Raw genomic sequence first — 20341 nt, forward strand, 5'->3', positions numbered from 1 at the left:
ATTTTATTTTGCTCTAAAAAGAGAGAGAGAGAGATTGCGCCCAAACATGCCTCCCGCGCTCATAATCGTGTGTCTGTCTCTCTTTTTCCTCCCCCTCCACTACTTCTGACTCTGTCCTCAACTTTTTTCCAGGAAGAAAAAATGCTGGGCATCCTGGTGCACCACAGAGTTTGGAGCGGGGTCCCCAGCAACGTGGGCATGGAGGTGGACAGGCTGCCCTTCCACACCACCCACGCCCAGGTCATCCAGAGGCTGGTGGATGTCACCCGGTGCGTGTGACTGTGCACACAGTGGCCATGCCTGGACCCCGGGGCGGGGAGTTCCCTGAGGACCCCCCGGTTTTCCCCCACGGCCTTGTGAAGAAACACTGGCTCTGGGTGAGCCACGGCCGGGCCCCCGCAAGGCCCCTTCCTGGGACAGGTTAGTGCAGCTGATATGGACCAAGGTGAACATTTCTTTGGGGTTTCTGGTTTTTTCTTTTCTTTCTAAGTTCCAAGAGGCCTTGATCTCCACCCTCCTCACCCTGGCGCCTTCAGGGCGCCCACATGGTTCTGCTCCGAGGGTTCTCTGACCAACCATTTGTGGGCACACCCGCAAAAAATATTGCTGGCCAGACAGACACAAGAGTAGGCATGACCAAGGCCGAGAATAATCCCCCAGGCTAATTAAGAAATGATAGAACGTTCAAATATGTAGTGTACATTTACAAAGCTCAGGACTTGACCACCACCATCAAAATATTTATACCTCTGAAATGCTCTTTTTCAAACAATGTTTTGTTTACTTGGGCCTTCAAACCTTCCATTTATCACCATCACCTCCTGTCTGCCGCTCACCTCTGGTCACCCCCGTGGGTCCAGACACCCCTCCACCACAGAGCCAGACCCTACTCCTTGCTTCCTCCCCATGTGCTCAGACCCAGCCCGGAGCCGGCGGTTCTGGCCTCCTTGCCTAGGAGGGCAGCCAAGCTCCTGGAGCTGGGGGGTGGGTCGGGACCCTGTAGGGGCTCAGGTGGCTCCCAGGATCCTCTGGGACAGCTGTAGTCAGCTCACTCTTATCTCCTTTACCATCTTCCGCTGCACATTTCCCAAAAAATTAACAGCAGAGTCACTGACCACATCCCATTACACTCCCATGCTGCACCAGGACAGTGTCTTGTGCTAGTTCCCTGCTGAGTGATGGCTGACTCATCCAGATGGGGTAGTCCAGCTTCCCAGCTACAGCCCCAGACGCTTATTAGGCCTGCTTCATTTTATTTCCTCAAACACGTCTACTCCAGGGGCACCCCGGTGGCTCAGTCAGTAAAGTGTCTGCCTTCAGCTCAGGTCATGATCCGGGGTCCTGGAATCGAGTCCCACATGGGGCTCCCTGCTCAGCGAGGGTCCCGCTTCTCCCTCTCCCTCTGCTGCTCCCCCTGCTTGTGCTCTCTTGCTGTCTCTCGAATCAATAAATAAAATCTTAAAAAAACAAAAACAAAAACAAACATGTCTACTTCAGTTCTTGAAGGGGAATTAGTTGTAAAGCACGGAACACATGCTACTTTAAGTTGCCTACTCCACTGCAGAAGTTAAAGTTAAGTATCAGTAAGCAATCTGGGATTAATTTCCAGTGCTCCCTACACAGGGGCACAGCCTAGCCCCTGGCCGGAAATAGCTGGGGTGGGGACTGTCCAGACTTTCTCTTGTCATTCGGGCGAGGAGCCCCCACCTACAGGTCTGTGCTTCAGCTGGCGTGGGCTCAGGGCTGACATGCTCATGGCAAGATAAGCTCCCAGTCCGTCCATCTGCAACTTCTCACAGCTCCCCGAGCCCCTCCCGGCTCTCAGCTTCACGGGCCAGTCATCCTCCAAGGATATATTCGTCCCTGATTGGCGACTGCAGAGCTCCATGGAACGGGGGCCCTCTGAGAACGTCCCTGGCATTTCTGAAGTCTCCATGGCTAGGAGAGAGAAAACCTCACCTTGGTAAAGCTGCCATCACACTTCTGATTCATATTTTGGGGAAAGACGCTAATGGGCCTTTGGTTTTGCAATAGTAATAACAGAGCTCCGCTCTGGCCTGGAGCAGTTGAAGGCATGACTGTGTCATAGGTTATCTGCACTGTGGCTAGGAGGTTATGGGGAGATGATGAAGTTGTTTGGGAAAGAGCCTGAGACCCGGGGGGAGCCCAGAGAAGGCTGAGAATGAGGGTCCTAGCTCTGGAGTGAGGCATCTACACCCCCTGGCCCTGCAGGGAGGAAGGGGCAAGGATGCAAGAAAGCCAAGAGTAGACTCCTTAGCAGGGTCCAGCCCAGGGACCACTGGAGCGCTGGGTTCCACAATCTAGTTTTCATGTGTTTCTGTTCCACAGGATGATTCCGGGTCAAGCCTTTAGTAAAGTTCTGCTCACATTCGTCCCAGTCTCGGCAGTGTTTTGAAGAAGAGCCTGTGTCGTCTGGGGCGGCATGGACAGCAGGGATAGCAGCCACTTCCAGAGTTGGCCGTAAATGCCCCAAGAGATTTTCTTTGTGCCGCTTCCCCTACCTGTGTGGATGGAAGGAGAAGACCTCAAGATGCTGGAATCTCTTGATGGAATGATCCTAAATCACTGCCATTACTTGGATGAAGACTTGGCAGAATGAGCAGCCTCTCATTGGACTTTGCATGAACAGGAGACAAATTGTTCTTGTTCGAAGGCACTGTGATCTGAGGGGGGTATATTCATGACTACGGTATAATGCGGCGTTGTCTAATACAAGCTTGGAAGGGTTAATACTGAGAAGGAGTCTAAGAAAACCGTCTTTAGATGCCAGTACCTGAAGGACCATGTGCCCCAGAGACACAGTTCATGTGCTCTAAAAGCTGGTGGGGAAACTGGTTCTGCTTTGTTGTTAGGAGTTAGGATTTTCTCCCCGATCCTGGAATGACTTCTCTTGGGTAGGAGCAAACTGGTGTCATTGGTGGTATTTGTTTGGAAACTGGATCATCATTTGGGGGTGGGGGTGGGGATATACCTGGGATAAGTTAGCGGAGAGAAAATTGGATCTCATGACCTCTATGGTACACTCCAGCACTGATGTCTAATGTCTGATCTAGCAGTGTCCTGAGAATTGTTGAGTTAAAGCTGATGGAATTGAAATCCTACCATTTCTCCAGGTTATTAGGTACCATTGTGACCTCGGGGTGGGTGCCAGCCAACGCTGTTGTCTTGCTAGGTGAATTCCAGGAATGGAGGTGGCAGGGTCACCAGCTTCAAGAAGTAGGTTTTTCAGAAAAGCACTGAACCAAGTGGACTACCTTCTGGCTCGCTTGGTCATATCAGTCAGAGGAAAGCAGCAGATGGGGATGTATTCTGTGCTGAAAATTTCTCCCACTCTTGTCTGGCCAACCCACAGACCAGTGTATATAAACAGGAAGATGAGCCCTCCTCTTGCTAAGCAACACTGGTGAATAAGAAAGGAATCTAATGACTCTGTCACCTTCCTTCCAAACCAGATGGGCCGTTTCGTCCATCCATTCTCTCGGGGGAGAAAGGAGGCTTAATCCCCAGTGATGTCCTCATTTAGTCTGTTTGGAAGAAGGATCAATTCTTGCAGAATACTTCAGGACTCCGGAATCTGACCCAGGGAAGGATTAAGTAACCCAAACCAAATTTACGTTTTAACATGATGCAGTTGATCTTGAGCAATAAACATGTAGCCTGTCCCTGTCAAGAAGATGCTAAAACCTAAAAGGGCTGGTCAACGAATGTGACTCTCCCCAGACAAAGCCCAAGCAGAGAGGACAGCCCCAAGAGATGACTCCAACACGTCTTTCTAGTTTGGCAATCTTCCCTAACGAGGAGGGTGGAGGGTCTGATCAAGCCTTTTCTCATCATGTGGAACAGGGACCTGGGAGGAGATAGGGCTCAGAGGGTGTGATAGTCTCCTGATCACAGGGCTGGGCTCTGTCCTCAAAAGGAAGGGGGCTGAATTAAGTCCCAGAGTGGATCTGCAACAATGTGCTAAAGAGCTAAAGATACTTGATTGAGTCTCAAGAGGAGGGAGAGAAAACCCAACTTCACTGGAGGGCTTCATTCTTTTTGGTTACTGCTGGGTAACCAAGGCCAAATACCCTAATTTCTCTGTTTGAGTTTTCCCTAAGAAAGCCAATCCCTGGAACTTCCTGACTCTGTTGGGTATTTCACAGAGCCCTCTAGATCCCCCTGGTGTTGAAAGACCCCCCTTCCCCATAAGGATTGCAGCACACTCCAGCTGTGGCTGGTTACTTTACTTTATTTGCAGACTCAAGTTTGCTACATAAATCCATTGCACAGTCCAACACACACATACTTGGCATAAAAGAGAGGACAATACAAAAATACAACTCTTGATAGGAAAAGAAACCACCCTCAGCTCATCCCAGTCCATCCCAATGGGGACACCCACGTTTAAGGTCAAAATAGGGGGAAATTTGGGATGAGGAGGCATGGAGGCCTCAACCAGTACCATTGCCCCACTCGGATTCTGAGCTGGGGCTGGGTAGACTTTCCTTGGCAGTGTGGCCATTTCGGCCACCTTCAGATCCGGTCACTTCCTTCTCCAGGAAGGGGAAGAGAAGCTCCTCGGGTTATGGTTGGCTCTCCATAAGGAGCTAGAGTAGGGCTACCCACTCAAAGCCAAAGCCGCTTCCCTGGGCACATCCAGCCTCTCGGTACTTCTCATTGGAGGGTAAGAGACTCTGGATAACTCTACCTTTTAGAGAAGGATGGGGGTAGAGGGGAAGAGAGATTCAAGAAGATGTTCCCCTTGGCCTTCCTTTCAGGAGATTCCAGAAATGTTCTGTGGACACCAGCTGGTATCTCCTGATCCCTGGCCCCTCCCAAGGCTCGAGTCCACCTAGCCCCTTGGGCATGGGTGGCTTGAATCCCAGAACTCGGAGGGAAATCAGAGCTGGCCCCAGCCCGCCCACCAGGAAATCTGAAGGGCTAGCACTTTCCACAAAGGTGGACAGATCCTTGGAGCAACAGGAAGTTCTTCTGGTTGTTGGTATGTTCACCAGGGTGGAGGCTCAACGCCGTCAGGCACAAAGTTGTGGGAGAGATGAGCCCGCGCTGAGCCTTCCAGGACAGAACAAAAGATGGCAGTCAGTCCCCTGGGCTACAGGTGGCCCCACGGGCCCACTCTCACTCTCCAGGTGGTGAGGAGGGCCCCTGGCAGAGGGGCAGCGCTGGAGGACCAAGGAGGGAGGGCAAGCCCAGAGCCACCTCCTCTCCTTGTCCCAGGGGCTATTAAACCACTGGGGAGCTTAACCCCAGGCCTCTGAGCTGAGAGATGCTGGAGAACGTGTCTCTGTTCTGTTTTGCTGTATGTGAGAACACGGAGAGAATGCCACGCGCCCCTCTGAACCGGCTCGACACTCCACAGGGTGTGTGGCAGGGGACAGAGGCAGGAACTGGAGGGGGGGGGCAATGCTGCCAGCAGGCACATAACCCTCGCCTCAGTGTCATGGCACACAGCTGTCACGGAGACCCTGGCATTTTAACCATGAACACACTCACGTGCACACACGCATGTGCACACACACAGCGGCTTCCGTGTCCAGTGCTTCTGGGCAGATGGAAACGGAAAACTCATTAGACTGTGTGTTGGGAACTCCGTGAGACACGCTGGCTTTAGGCCTCTACCCTGAGCTTTCAGTACTGGCTGTTTAAAAGGCCCACAGGCATGGCCCCAGGGAGCCCCAGGGCGCCCCGGGATCTGTCTTCCATTAGTTCCCGGGCCTGGGGGATCCGCTCAACTCTCTCCTGGAGCTGGGCACGTCCTCTCCCGTCACTCCCTGCACTGTGCCCCCCACGCAGTGCCAGGGCCCGAACGCCTCCCCACCTCCCTTCCCATGCCACCCCCGCCGGTCAGCTTTCCGCAGAGGACTGGGGCCCACATGTTAACGACCGTACAGCCACATGTGTCACGTCCTCGGGAAGCTCCAGGGCGTCTGCACAGGCGTCATCCGTGACGATGGCATTGGCAGGTCCCGGCAGGTGCGCACCCGGGTACCCGCTCCCATCTCCCGGTCCCCACCCTTCACGTCCTCACTCTGCACACGCACCCCTTCCCCAGCTTCTCCTGGAGAACCTCCCGGAGGTGACAGTTCACTGTCTTCCCCTCCCCAGAGGCCCAGCAACACCCGGGAGCCCACGGGGCCCACCCCGCGCCCCCGGGCTCAGCAAGCCGCAGCAGGCTCCCTGGGACCAGAGGGGTCTCGCCGCGGCCCAGGCCCACCATCCCCCGCAGCGGAAAGAGGCTCTGGCTCCCGGCCGAGCGGCGCGGGTGGTGCCAGCACGGGCCCCACGGGGCCCCCGACGGTGGGCCACCCCCCGGCTAGGCCAAGCCGCCCACGGGGGACCCCCCGACTCCGGGCGAGTTCGGGGTCTGGAAGGTCGAGTGGAGCCTGGCCAGCAGCTCGGGCTCATCGCTCTTCCCGGAGGCGTCGGGGGCGCCCAGCGGGTAGGCCTCCCCGGCCCGGCCGGGCCCGGCGCAGCTGAGGAAGGCCAGGCAGGCCCCGCGGAGGCGGCCCAGGTCCCGGTGCGTGGACTCGCTGACGAAGCAGTAGAGCACGGGGTCGGCCACGCAGTTGAAGCTGGTGAGAAGCAGGGAGAAGTGGTAGGCGTTGAAGACGGCCCTGGCGAACTGGCAGCTGGCCTCCCAGAGGCTGCGCACGAGCAGCAGCGCGTGGTAGGGCAGGAAGCAGGCCAGGAAGATGACCACGGTGCTGAGCACCAGCCGCTGGATCTGGTCCTTGCGGCTCTTCTGGGTGCCGTGGCTGCGGCGCACGGCGCGCAGGATGCCGCGGTAGGCGGCCAGCAGCAGGCCCAGCGGGAACAGGAAGCCCACCAGGAAGCGGTAGTAGTTGATGCCGCGCTGCCAGGGCTCCAGCGGGTAGTGCTCGAAGCAGACGCGGTGCCGGTCCTCGTCCTCCACCACCTCCTTGTGCATCAGGAAGTACACGCTGGTCAGCAGCTCCTTGGCCCAGATGAGCGCGCTCACGCCCGCGGCCGCCTTGAGGGTGCGGAACTGGTGGAAGCGGAACGGGTGCGCCACGGCCAGGTAGCGGTCGATGGAGATGCAGCAGAGGAAGCCCACGCTGATGTAGATGTTCTCGTAGAGGAGGATGCCGCACACCTGGCAGGACAGGTCCCCGTGCGACCAGTGGTCGTGCTGCAGCACGTACTGCAGCCAGAAGGGGAGCGAGCAGATGTAGAAGAGGTCGGCCAGCGTCAGGTTGCACAGGTACACGCCCAGCTCGTTCCGGGCCTTGATCTGCAGGTAGCCGAAGTAGAGCGACAGGCAGTTGGCCGGGAAGCCCACCACCAGCACCGCCACGTAGACCACCGGGGCCAGCGTCTGGTGGATGGTGTGGTCGATGGTGCACAGGGAGTTGTTCTCGGCGGTGGAGTTCCCCATCTTCGGGCCTCGGGGGCCTCCCCGCTCAGGGGCTCAGGGACCGGCCCGGGGCTCGACCGCCATCGTGTTCAGAGGCTGCGGCTGGAGCTGGGCAAAGGCTGGGCCTCCTCGGCGGTGGGTGACCAGCCCCTGAAAGGTAAAGGCAGGGGAGGCTCAGGATACACAAGGGCAGCTACCATTATGTAGCACCTGCTGTGGGTCAGGTGCTGTTCTCAGGGTCTCCCTTAATTGAGAAGATGGACCAACGCCAACCCAGCTAGACTGTCCGGTTCACGGTCTTGGTCACACACTAAGACACTCAACCGTGGTTTTTGCCTCCCTAACCCTCTTCCCCAGCTCCCCATCCCTTATTCATTTCCCCCCGTCTCTCAGGGCAGCGAGCAAGGCTGGGAGCTCTTGGGAGCACAGACTCCTCCTGGGCCCCCTCTCTCCATGCGACGCTCCAGGTAAGATCAATCTCAAGCCACACACACAGTGAGGGCCCCAGCCACTCTCCCTGCCACCACACTAGGCATCATTCACATTTTTCCTACTTGCTCCCAGGAACACTGAGGCCACAGTCCCTTCTGGGGGCCTTTCCAGACAGCCCCAAAGAGGCCCAACCTTGCCTTGTCCTGTGGTGCTCTGGCAAGACACAAAGACCGTGCTTCCCATGGGGCATTGCCTCGATTCTGGGGCGCTCCTCAGGAGGTGCCGCCTCACAACCTGTCCGTCGAATTGAGGACCCAAGGCGAGGTCCTCAGACACGAGCACCCGGCCGGGGTGAGCCCTGTCCAGGCTGTGCACATGGTTCCCCCTCTCTGAGTGCCACATCCTCGTCTGTGATGTGGGCGTGGAAACACCTGCCCTTGGGTCAGTGTCAGGGCCCCATAAAAGGATGGATGCCAAAGTCACAGCATTGTCTTGCTAGAGGCAAAGAGGCAGGGGAAGAGACGGTGGTCTTACACTCGTGAGAAGTTCACGTTGTCAAGAATTTAACAAAGAGAAGGCGCCTGCTATGTATACAGGTACGTCTGAACAAGACAAAATAAAGATTTCTGTTGTAAGTCCTCATTAGAAATTAGTCTATCAAAATGAAAGCCCTAAGCTACTTTTTTTTAAAGAGTTTTATTTATTTATGAGAGCGAGCGGGAGAGACAGAGAGAGAGAGAGAGAGTGCATGAGCAGGGGCAAGGGCAGAGGGAGAAGCAGACTCCCTGCTGAGCAGGGAGCCTGACCCGGGGCTCGACTCCAGGACCCCGGGATCACGACCTTAGCTCAAGGCAGCCGCCTAACCGCCTGAGCCACCCAGGCACCCCCTAAGCTACTCTATTGATTGAACCTTCTGGCTCCACTGAAAAATCTCACTGCATCTAAATCAGGACTTTTCAATTTTTCTATTTAAGAATCATCCTCCCAGCGGGCCTCATTAAACACTTTGCTCCCCCTGACCGCCTCCTTTCCATGAAATTTTAATGCCCTAGACACACGACACACCTGTTTACGTGCTGTGGCCCTTTGAAGGGTGACACATCATTGTAATAGCTAAGATTCTCCTCACCCCACCCACGAACCAACGTCACCCCCCTGCCTTCAGAATGTACAGTCTCCACAGTCGCAAATTCTGAATTCCAAGAGGCCGAGGCCACATGTGCCTCCAACAGTGTCTGGCTCTTCACGGGCACCCTCAAACACTTCTGGAATGAATGAGTGATTGCCACTTCCCCATTTGACAGGTGAGGAAACCAAGGTTGCCCAGAGCCAGACTGAGGGAGGAAGCATATGCATTAGAAATCAGGCCCGGGGCTCCCGGGTGGCTCAGCAGTTGAGCGTTTGCCTCTGGCTCAGGGAGTGATCCTGGGGTCCTGGGATCGAGTCCCACATCGGGTTCCCCACAAGAAGCCTGCTTCTCCCTCTGCCTGTGTCTCTGCCTCTTTTTCTGTGTGTCTCATGAATAAATAAAATCTTTAAGAGAAAAAATAAAGAAACCAGGTTTCCTTGCTCCAGGTCCAATCTCCCCCTGCCCCTGCCAGCCAGTCCCCCCACCTGAGACTCACTCCCAACCTCTCAGCCTCAAGAAGTAGAGGCCTCCCAGTGGGGCTCAGCTCTCCTCCTCCCCAGGACACAGCCTGGGGTCTCAGTGATGGTGGTGGGGGGAGTGCTTCTTCTTGTTCTTAATTGTGGTTAAATCTATATAACAAAAAAAAAATCTATATAACATAAAATTCACCACATTAATCATTTTTAGGTGCCCAGGTCAGCGATGCAAAGGACCTTCAGACTTGTGCAACGAGCACCACTAGCCGCCTCCAGGACACTCCCTTCTTCCCAAACTGAAACTCTGTCCCATTTAAACACTAAGTCCCCATCCTCCTCTGCTCCCCAGTTCCTGGCACCCACCTCTCAACTCTCCATTTCTGGGAATCTGACTATTCTAGGGACCTTGTATAAGGGAAACAGTTCCAGGCTCGTCTTTTTGTGACAGGCTTATTCCACTTAGCGAAGAAATGTCCTCGAGATTCATTCATGTTGCAACATATCACAGAAGTTCCTTCCTTTCTAAGGCTCAATAAGATTCTATTGCAAGTATTTACCATATTTTGTTTTTCCATTCATTAGTCGATGGACACTCGAGTTGTTTCTACCCTACTTATTGACTATTGTGAATAATGCTGCTATGGACATGGAAGGTTGGTATCTATTTGCGTCCCTGCTTTCAGTTCTTTTGGGTAGATACCCAGAAGTGGAATAACTGGATCATATGGTAGTTCTATTTTTAATTTTTTGAGGAACTGCTATTCTGTTTTCCACAGCAGCTGCACCATTTTACATTCCCATCAACAGCGCACAAGGGCATTTTCTTGTTTTTTGGTTTTTTGCTTTTTGGGTTTGCTTATATGTTTTCATGGTGAGAGGAAGGGGAAAGGGGTGGCTGAGCCCCACAACCCCAAAACTCTGCAAGCAGCCCAGCGCATCAAACTTCGGCTGCACTCACCTTCCACTCACCACCCCTCCTATCCCTGCATCCCAAGCCCAACCCTGTGGGGCCAAACGGCTGGCTGGCTTCCATACGAGGAAGTAGAAGCCCACACAGGTCCCCGACGGTCCCCAGGAGCACCTGCCCAGGACAGCGCCTGTCTCTGCATTTATTTCAGGTGCTCTGCAGTCCAGATAAAGTCCACCCGCAAGATGATAAGATTCAGGGGATCGATCCCTGGGTGGCTCAGCGGTTTAGTGCCTGACTTCCGCCCAAGGTGTGATCCTGGAGACCTGGGATCGAGTCCCACATCGGGCTCCCTGCATGGAGCCTGCTTCTCCCTCTGCCTGTGTCTCTGCCTCTGTGTGTGTGTGTGTGTGTGTGTCTCATGAATAAATAAATAAAATCTTAAAAAAAGAAGAAGATAAGATCATTCATCAGCACAGACCCCCAGGTGCCAACAAAACAGGGCGAAGGGAGCCATCGCGGAAAAAAAAAAACAGGTGCTCTCAGGTCTTAGGAATTCACTGAAAGTCACCAGGCTGAAGCCTATTGTTTACTAGCGGTGAGTGTACGTGGGGGGGGTGGGTGTTGCACCGTGGAACGTGGGGGTTGGGTGCCAGGGCAACAGCTTGTCCCTCTTTCCTAGGCCAGCAATAATCAAATTTGGGCAACCAAAGTCAAAAATAGTCAAGCCTGCAGGGCCAAGAAGAAACATTTACTATGTTTAGATTAAAGCACCTCCTACGTTTGCTTGTAGCAAGAAAAGAGGATTTGGGTGTTCCACAGCAGTGGTTTTCGAACTTGAGTGCTTCTGAGTCACCTGGAAGATTTGTTTAAAACAGATTATTGAGCCTCACCTTTAGAGTTTCCAAGTCAGTGGGTCTGGGGTGGGGCTGGGGAGTTTGCCTCACGCTCCTAGTGGCGTCCGGGCAGCTGGCCCACGGAGCCTGCGATTTGGCTCCTGGTAAGGGGCAGGGTAAGTGTCCAGATAACATGCATTCCCAAGCTGGGGAGCAGAGGTGCCTGAGAGGGAAACTGAAAACCTAGCAGAACCTTGTGGGCAGAGCCAGGATACAGCCCATGGAAGGTCAGTAACCTGCTTCAGTCTCTCGAGAAATAGTGACCAGAACTGTCAGGGTACTTATGCCTCATATTTGCCAAGTCTTTTATGGTTTACAGAGCATTTCATGTCTGCCCTCCCCTGTCTTCCCAACAGCCCTGTTCTTTCCCCCATTTTAGGGATGAGGAAACCAAGGCCCAGAGAGATGGGGTGGCTTGCCCAAGAGTCCAGTTTCTCTGTTTCTCCCACCCTCAGGTAGCCTCCAATCTCATAGAACAGGAGCTATCACCTGAGACAGGGTACGGTGGTGCCGTGAGCATCCCTCACACTCACATTTAATGTTGGCTTGTACTTTTCACTCCACGCACATCCTCTGTGGGACAGCATGCCCCTGTGGTTTCAACCCCATCTGTACTCTGATGACTCCCAGCAGGTGGATAGTGGACATAACTAGCATCCTGCTGCCTCACTGGACCTGCTCAGTGAGCCCCGCCCCCATCTCTACCTGCCCACAGGTATGGCTTTTTTGAATGGCTTTTGGCTTCTTTCCTCATCTTCATCCAAAGCATCTAATTAATTACTCAGTTCTAGCATTCTCAATTCCTAAATTTTTCCCCAACAGTCTCTTCCTCTTCTGTTCCCTCACCAATGCTCTAGATTGGCTTGGTCAGGAATTCATCCTCAGAATCAGTACAATGGCCTCCTATGGAACTTTCTGGCTCCCTCTTACTGCCCTTTAAGCCATCCTCTAAAATGCAAATCTAATGTAATCATTCCTACTTCAAATCCTTCAAAGGCTCTCCAACCTTCCATCCACCCATCCATGCATCCACCCAACCATCCATCCATCCATCCATCCATCCATCCATCCATCCACCCATTTATTCATTCACTTATCCATTCACACAACAGATACTTATTGAGTATCTGTTGCATGGAAGCCATTGCGCTAGACAGTCACTTAGTGTAACTCAAGTTGCTTTTCCTCTCCTGGGACAGTGGTGAAGACAGGTGAAACCAGCTCCCGAGGAGAGCATGGGATTTTAAGGGAGTTCATAGGAGGTACCCTGACCCAGCCAGAAAAGCCTTCCTGAGCAGCCAGTTAGGCTAAGACAGAAGAAGGGGGAAGGGCTGCTCAAGCAGAGGGGGGTTTTTGTCTGTGGAAACAATGTGTGCAACAGGCTGAATATGAGAGAGGTAATTGGCACTTTTGGAGAACCGAGAGTAGCTTGGCATGACAGGGTCTAGGTAGAGTAGCTTGGCATGACAGGGTCTAGGTAGGAGGAAGCAGGGCCAGAGAGGAGACAAGAACCTGGAGAAACTGACTACTATTTAGAAGGGAGGTAGGGTCGGGGAGCCCAGTCAGGGACAAATCTGAGATGTTCCTCAGCACTTGATCCTGAGGTCTCAAAAATTATTTATAGGTGTATGGAGAGGTGGAGAGGTAGGCAGGTGGGTGGGTGGGCAGACGGAGGGGCAGGTGGATGAGGGGGTAGATGGATAGATGAGTGAGTGAATGGACAGACAGATGGATGAATGGGTGAGTAGCTAGATGGGTGGCTTTGAGGTTGGGTGCTGGGACAGCAGGCATATCATTAATAGAAAAGTAAGAAAGAAGATTCATTGTGGCCTCCCCTCCAGCAGCCTGGCACCTGCTCTGGCCTCCGGAGCTGGTCAGAGACTCCAGCTTGATCACCCAGGTCTTTTTTTTTTTTTTTTAAGATTTTATTTATTCATTCATGAGAGACACAGAGAGAGAGAGAGAGGCAGAGGGAGAAGCAGGCTCCATGTGGGACTCGATCCTGGGTCTCCAGGATCATACCCTGGGCCAAAGGCAGACGCTAAACCGCTGAGCCACCCAGGGATCCCCAGATCACCCAGGTCTTATCATCACAGTCAGCCTCCCCTTCTACTGCTTCCCAAGGTACCCCTGGGTGGAAACTACGCCTTGCCAGGGGTGTCCTTTCTCAACCTGGTCCCCATAGGAAACCTGCTCCTCATAAATCAGGGGACACAGTGGGTGCAGAAGTGATATGTAAATGGAAAAACCCAGACAGAATGGCAGAGCCAAGCCACATCAGCAGAGAGCCTTCCGCTGGCCGGAGGCACTTGTGTGCACACGTTCTTTCCACACCACTCTCACCGGGGCTCATTTTACAGACAAAGAAACTGAGGCTCAGACAGGTGAACTGACCTGCATAGGACTCGAGTCATGATGGAGCAGGCCAGGTTTTGAACTCAGATGGGCCCAGGCTCTCTTCCGCGTCACGTTCTCGTTCCGTCTGTCACGATTACCACTGAGCGCGAGTGTCACCGTCCACCTCGGGGCTTCTCCGAGCCCCAGTCCTCAGATGCCCCACGAACGCCCCAGGCTGAGGCCTGCGCTGCCCCTCCGCCAGCAGAACCCCGTGTGCACCCGGTCCTGCAGATGCCCAAGCAGTGGGGGTCGGGGCAGAGAACCGACACAAGGGCCCCCGGATCCCCCCCACACCCTGAGCCTCATCATCCGGCTGAGAAGCCAGAGGCTGTATATGCAAGACAGCCCAACACCTGAAAGTGAATCTGGATACAGACGCGCCTCAGCACCATCTCCTGGGACTCTAACCACCAGGAGAGATCAGTCCCGGAAGGAAGGAAGCGCCCCCTGGACACCAGGCCAGTGTCGTGCGTTCCTGCCAGAGGGCGGAGGCGCCTGCCGCTGGCACTGAGCGGCCGTGTAGACGGTGATCTCATCCCCGCGTCTGTTCCGAGGACCGCTCGCACGCACTTACCCACGAGCCCGGGTTTCCTGCAGGCCCAGCTTCCCTGCCCCTCGGCGCCCTTCCCGACGCACGTGGTCAGAGCCTCACACTTACCTCCCTCTGGGACAGCCCTCCTTCCCCCACCTTGCTCCCAAATAAATATCCTCCCTCCAGCAACAATGGCAGGGAGACAGTGTCACCTTTACAACCCTCGTAACTGCCTCCAAGGTGGGTGGCCCCGAAGCCAGTGGGGCTGGCACGGCCGTTCCTTGCGCAGAACCCGGTGGCTCAGGTTCCCACAGTAAGCTGGGTGGATCCAAATCCCGAACCTGGCACCACAGCACGAGTTGGTTCCCTTTTCAGCTCTTGTGACCACAAGCCACCGTCAGAACCCACCTGACGTTGTAACCGAGCACGCACAGGCAGGGTGCACACGCAAGCACGCGGCCGGAGCGGCCGGAGAAACCAACTTCCCCGGAGCAGTACTCACCCTGCTACTTGCCGGGCACCCGGATCATCACTATTAGGTTTTCTAAAACGCGGATCCTTAGCTACTAAATGGGTTTGTCGACCCATTCATGAGTCATGCGCCTCCGTCTGAACACAGCTGGCACGATGCCCCGCCTGCTTAGCCTGCAGACCCCGGGAGGGCGGCCGGGAGGAGCAGGCAGGGAGCCGCAGCCCAGCGGACCTGGGGCTTCTCTGTCCACCCGGCTCTGCCCTCAAACCTCCAACAGCCGGGCTCCCCGCAGCCGCTCCGGGAGGCCTGGGGGAGGAGACCGGACCCACCTTGCGGGGACTGGCGGACGCCCTGCAGCCGGCCCGGGCTTCCCCTCGGAGATTTTCCATAGACCACACCTCCCAGCCCGGGCTTAGAAAACCCCAGCTGGAGGCTGCCCGTTGGAGCCGAGGGAGAATCATGTGAACTCCGATCCGTATCAGGCTGGGCGGTTGCCGAGGAACACTCCCCAGCCAGGGATGGGAGCGGGGGAGTGCTCCCTCCACGTATCCTCCTCCCACGGGGGGCAGGGCGACCCCTCGCCGGATGGGGAAGCCTGAGTCAGAGGCAGGAGGCCCGGGGAGTGGGGGGGGATGCTGGAGGAGCCCACCCACCAGACCACCTTGAACACCCACAGGACACCAGCAGAGGGGCTGCGGGATGTTGAACCCCTGCCCCTGGGGTCCCTGCTTGAGCCGTTCAGGCAGCTGGAATCTACTGTGGACACTGGCAGCAACGCCGGGCCACGGGCAAGGGCAGGGGAAGATGATTTACACTCCCGTCCCCAGACTGGTTCCGCCGCGGAGAACCAACATGTGGGTCAGTGGGTCACACCTCACCTAAGAAAATACCTGGGGAGCTTACACAAACGAATCCCGCTGCCCCGGCCCTACCTCACAGGGATTAAATCACACTTTCTGGAGGCCAGGTGCGAGCACCAATGTTTTTAAAAGGTCTCGGGACAACTCCAGCGGGCAGCCAGGTGGAGGAGCATTCGATGTGGTGGGAAGGCAAGCTGGATCCTGTTCTGCAGGCCAGCAGAGCCAGGGCCCCAGAGGAAGGTTCTGGGCTAGGAATCAGGCAAGCGTCAGTGTTTGGAAGCAGCGTGGCCCAGAGCAGGGAGCCAGCAGGGCTCAGGCCTCGTGGGGTCCTCCATCTCTCAGGACCACATATAGAACTTTCTCAGTGCAGCTGAATTGAAAGGACCCTGGAGGTTACCCAGCTCAGCTCCCTCGTTTTACGAGCGGGGAAAGTCAGACACACACACAGACACACGAGGGGGCAAAGGCCCTAGGCCGGGGCCTTAAGCTAAAGGATAGAGCTGCCGTTCTCGAAACGTGCTGCTGACTTCCGGCACTGGGCTAGGTTGGTAGAGCTTCCTCCCTTGGACATCATCTTCTCGGAAGCTGCTCAGGGGAGGACTGCCGGAGCCAGAGAGCAAACATCCGCCAGTCATGGGGGTCCCCAAGCAAGTGCAGGTGCTCGCCCCAATGGGTGATCTGTGTGACTCACCCTCTCCGGAGGGTGGATCACTCTAGTCTTTCGGGGCGACTATATCGGTAGGGGTCTCAGGAAAAAAAATCCCCTTCTGTGGGGCCTGGGCCCTCCAAGCAAATGCTTCTATGTCAGCTGCTACAAGGCTGCACCTCATGATGGCGTGCTAGTGCGTGTGTAGACGCACATGCTCCCCAGCCGTGGAAGGTGGCTGGCATTCCCTCCTGTCGCAGGAAGGAACGGGTGGGTGACGAGTTCCCGGTCAACTTACTAGTGAGTGTCTGGCGACTGGCGGATGCCTCTAGCTGTCTCGATGGGGTGGTCCAGCCTAACAGGGCACACAGGCACAGACTGGCCACACCCGCAGGAACCACTGACCACACTGCACACCCTCCACCCCCCAGGACCCCTGCCCCAGGAGCTGCTCCCCTCTGCAAGCCATATGGACTGCATCTCACCTGGAGTGGGGAGCCTTCCTCTCTGCAGGGCCGGAGAGCCCCTCTTCCTCCCTGGAGGAGTTTGGGACTGCAGGTGGAGGGCTGGTGCTTACTCTAGATCAACTCAAATCAGCTGAGCCCACATCCTCTAAGACACCCACTCAGTAAGAGAAAAAAGGAGCCCATGCTGTGCTCTACTTTGGTGCCAAAATTTTCTCTTTAACCTAAAACAAGAAAGAAGGACTAGGAACTGTAATGACACCATGCATGGAGCAGCGGCCTGAGGGGTCCTCGGGACCCCATGACTTCGACTCCCCCAAACCTCACGAAATAGACCTACAACTAAGTACAAAGTAATGAGTTTGTAATAAAAACATGGCCTCAAGAGAGGCCTCCCCACCCCCCGTCCCCGTTCACACTTCCTGTTCTCAAGCCCAGAGTGGCAGTATCTTGTAGCAGCCACTGAGCAGAGCAGGGAATTAAGTGAAAGGCAAGGTTGCCTGAGCTCTGGGGGCACGGTGACCTCACAGGGGCTGCCAGAGTCCACCTTGGTGGCCCCTTCCGTCCGGAAAAGACATAGGGCCAAAGCGGTGCCAGGCCTGCCACCTGTCCCTCTCTCAGCCCTCCAAAACAACAGCCAGGAAGCACTGTGGGGCCCCTAGTAGAATGGAAACCTCCAGAACGTCAGTCTGAGCCCTGGGGATCCCTGTCTGCCCCCAGCATAGACCTCTACTCCGAGGACCTTGGCTCTGAAGGGCTGGTGGACTTTTCTGAGCCACAGGACCATAGGCCACAAGGCTCTTGGGCACCCACTTGCTCCTACAAGTCCAGGCAACCTGAAAATCAGATGGAGGACTGTGGAGTCCACCCTGGGCTGGTGGCCCCATGCAAGACCTCCAGTACATGGCAGCAAACCCAAGGGCACGGGATGAAGGATAAGAGCACAGGCTCTGGGCCAGACTGCACAGGTCCAATGGCACTGTCTGGCTATGGCTACGTGACCTTGAGAGATGGCACAGCTGCTGACCAATGGCCTTCTATGAGAACCAAAGGAGATGAGGTCTCACAAGTGTCCAGCACCTAGTAGGTTCTTGGCATTAGTCAGGATACAGTGATTTACCCTAGAAAGAGTAAAGGGAGGGCAGGCCCTGGTGAGGTGTTTACTATGGTACGCTACCTCGTTCCCATGGCTACTCTACCAGTTTGGGGCTAGTTGGGGTAAAGACCTCGGAGGCTGCCCAAGGGCTCTAACAAGTACAAGAAGTATCTTATCATGAGCCATCTTTGACGGCAGGGACCTTCCTGACTTGTGTCTTGAAGGCCAGCCTTGGCCTTCCCCAGGCCTTCTTCGTTGGCATAGGCTTACGTCAGAGGAGCCCATGCAAGGTGCCATGTTGCTGCAGGTTCAAAGATGGCCACGTGTGAAGTCAAGGCGGCTTCAAGGACCAGGAAAAGAACCAGCAGAGAACCTCCCAGAGCGCCTGGCACCACAGCCCTGGTGGAGTCAGGGAAGAGGTGGGAACCACTTAGGATCAAGGAATGTAGTCATTGCCATTTGGGGAGCATGAGCTTAGCACTGGTATGAGCACCTTTCAGATGTTTCCTGTTTTAACTTTTGCACCCACCGTGTGAGGCACGGTTATGCCCGTCTTCTAGGTATAGGGAAATGGAGACTCAAGAGTGCTAGGAACCTGCCCGGGGTCCCCTCACTGGGAAAGAGCAGAGCTGTTTGACTCCAAAGACTCTCGACCATGGTATGAGTTTCGTGTTGCTGCTGGAGCAAGTTGCCACCAACCTAGTGTTGTAAGGACAACACAGATTCCTTGTCTTGTAGTCTAGTGGTCAGAAGTCTGACATTGGTGTCCCTGGGCTCAAATCAAAGTGTTGGCAGGTCTGCGTTCCTTCTGGAAGTTCTAGGGGAAAATCCGTTTCCTTCCTTTCTCCAGCTTCTAGAGGCTTCCAACATTCCTTGGCTTTCAGCCCCTTTCAACTCCCAAGACAGCAGTGATGGGTTGAGTCCCTGTCACGCTGTGACTCTGGCCTCTGCTTCCAGCCTCACATCTCCTCTGACTCTGATCCTGCTGCCCAACTCCACCACTTCTAAAGACCTCTGTGATCGTACCGGGTCCACCCAGATAACCCAGGACAGTCTCCTTATTTAAAGGTCAGCTGATTGGCAAGCTTGATTCTATCTGCTACTTAATTTCCCTTTGCCACATAAGGTGACATATTCACAGGCTCCGGGGAATATGACGTAGATGTCATTGGGGAGCATTACTCTGCCGACCATGCTGCCATGTGGCACTTATTAAAAACCCTATAGAGCAACCGCTTCCCAAATGTTGGTGTGAATTTCCCAGGAATCTTGTTTACGTGCAGATTGTGGCTCAGTAGGTCTGGGTGAGGCCTGAGTTTCTGCACTTCTAACAGGCCCCCAGGCCCCTGAGCCAGGCCTGTCTCTGTCTCTCCTGTAGGCCCATGTGCCCAGTACCTTGCTCCCTGAGGGTCTGGCATTAATAAGTGCTTGATAACTGGAAGTGGGGGCAGCTGGAGTGAGGGGCTGCGGGGTGGAGGAGGTAAGGAAGGAAGCAAATACCTGGGCATGGTCTCCCACCCCCACCCTGAATCCAGGACAAGGACTAACAGGAAGCAAGAAGGGAGTGCCATGGAACCAAAGCCATGTGGCCCAATCAGTAGAGCCACCTGTGAGGGGTGGTGAGTTTTGACAGAGCTTGTGGGCAGGGGTGGGCTTGGAGCTGGGCCCCGAGAGGGGAGGACAGGCAGGATGGGCAGCAGGTGGTGGAAGTGGGAAGAAGGAGAGAAGGCCCCAGCGGCCCTTGCTCTGAGGCCCAACATGGCCCACCCATTTGCTCGCCTCTTCTCCTTAATCTTTGAGGCCAAATCCCCCCTCCGTTCAGTGCTGCCCGCAAGTCTCCCAGATGAGCTTCAGGAAACCTGCATCCAGGCCCTGCCCTGGATTTGCTGAATCAGAGTCACTCAGGGATGAGGTCCAAGAGCCTGCACTTTGAGCGACTCCTTTGGGTTTTTCTGACCCACACCAAAGTCGAAGAACCACAGCCCAAATGCCACCTCCACCACCTATCCCTCCCTGGGTTCTTTTTGTCCTTCCTTGGCCAACTTGAGACTCTGAAAGATGAGGTCTGGGCGTTTCACCGCCGTGACTGCCAGGGAGCTGGGGCCAGGGCTCCTCCTACAGACACAGGTGCCCAGTGAGCTCCAAACAACAAGCAGGTGTGGACAAGAGGACGCGGGGCGGGGGGGGGGGGGGGGGGGGTGCGGGGGGGCTTCCATACTTTGAGTTACCACTATGTGTGAGGCGCTGTGCCTCCCAGAGCCTTGATGTTGCCTCACAGCAACCCTCAAAGGTAAATATTATTATCCTGGCTTCACCACCAAAGAGACCAAGGGTCACAGGGCTGGCTCGTGGCAGCACTGCTATTCGAGTCAAGTCTAAATTAAGTATATTTTCATAATTACCAATCCAATGCATGGGAATCTGTATGATTATCTGATCGTGTCCATCCCCCCTTCTAGACAGTAAGCCCCATGAGGAAGGAGGAGCTCAGTCTGTTTTCAGGGAGGATGTGGTATGGCCCAAAATAAATGCACAACAAAAATGTGTTGAATGTTCGATTGAATAAATGAACCTAAAATCCATTCCTTTTCAGTAGCCCAGTGTGGCTGAAAGTGAAGTCAGGAGCTAATAGACT

General features: G+C 55.0%; 2 protein-coding genes across 18 annotated transcripts in view; one reads left to right on the forward strand and one right to left on the reverse strand.

Moving 5' to 3' along the window:
* The window catches only part of DGLUCY (D-glutamate cyclase), a 38278-nt gene extending 36311 nt beyond the window's left edge, over positions 1-1967 (forward strand). Inside the window, 2 exon segments of the mRNA XM_077908422.1 lie at positions 133-269; positions 1826-1967. Coding sequence (XP_077764548.1) covers positions 133-269; positions 1826-1967 — 279 coding nt within the window.
* Positions 1968-4232: 2265 nt separating this feature from the next.
* GPR68 (G protein-coupled receptor 68) overlaps positions 4233-20341 on the reverse strand; it is a 28844-nt gene continuing 12735 nt past the window's right edge. For 6 of the 17 annotated variants that reach the window (XM_077910372.1, XM_077910369.1, XM_077910374.1 and 3 more), the window contains one exon: positions 4233-7549. In XM_077910372.1, coding sequence (XP_077766498.1) covers positions 6338-7420 — 1083 coding nt within the window. In that variant the 5' untranslated portion in view covers positions 7421-7549 and the 3' untranslated portion in view covers positions 4233-6337. The other 11 variants (XM_077910360.1, XM_077910357.1, XM_077910358.1 and 8 more) reach the window with 9 other exon arrangements.

Source organism: Canis aureus, chromosome 9 (assembly GCF_053574225.1).
Source record: "Canis aureus isolate CA01 chromosome 9, VMU_Caureus_v.1.0, whole genome shotgun sequence".
Taxonomy (NCBI): Eukaryota; Metazoa; Chordata; class Mammalia; order Carnivora; family Canidae; genus Canis; species Canis aureus.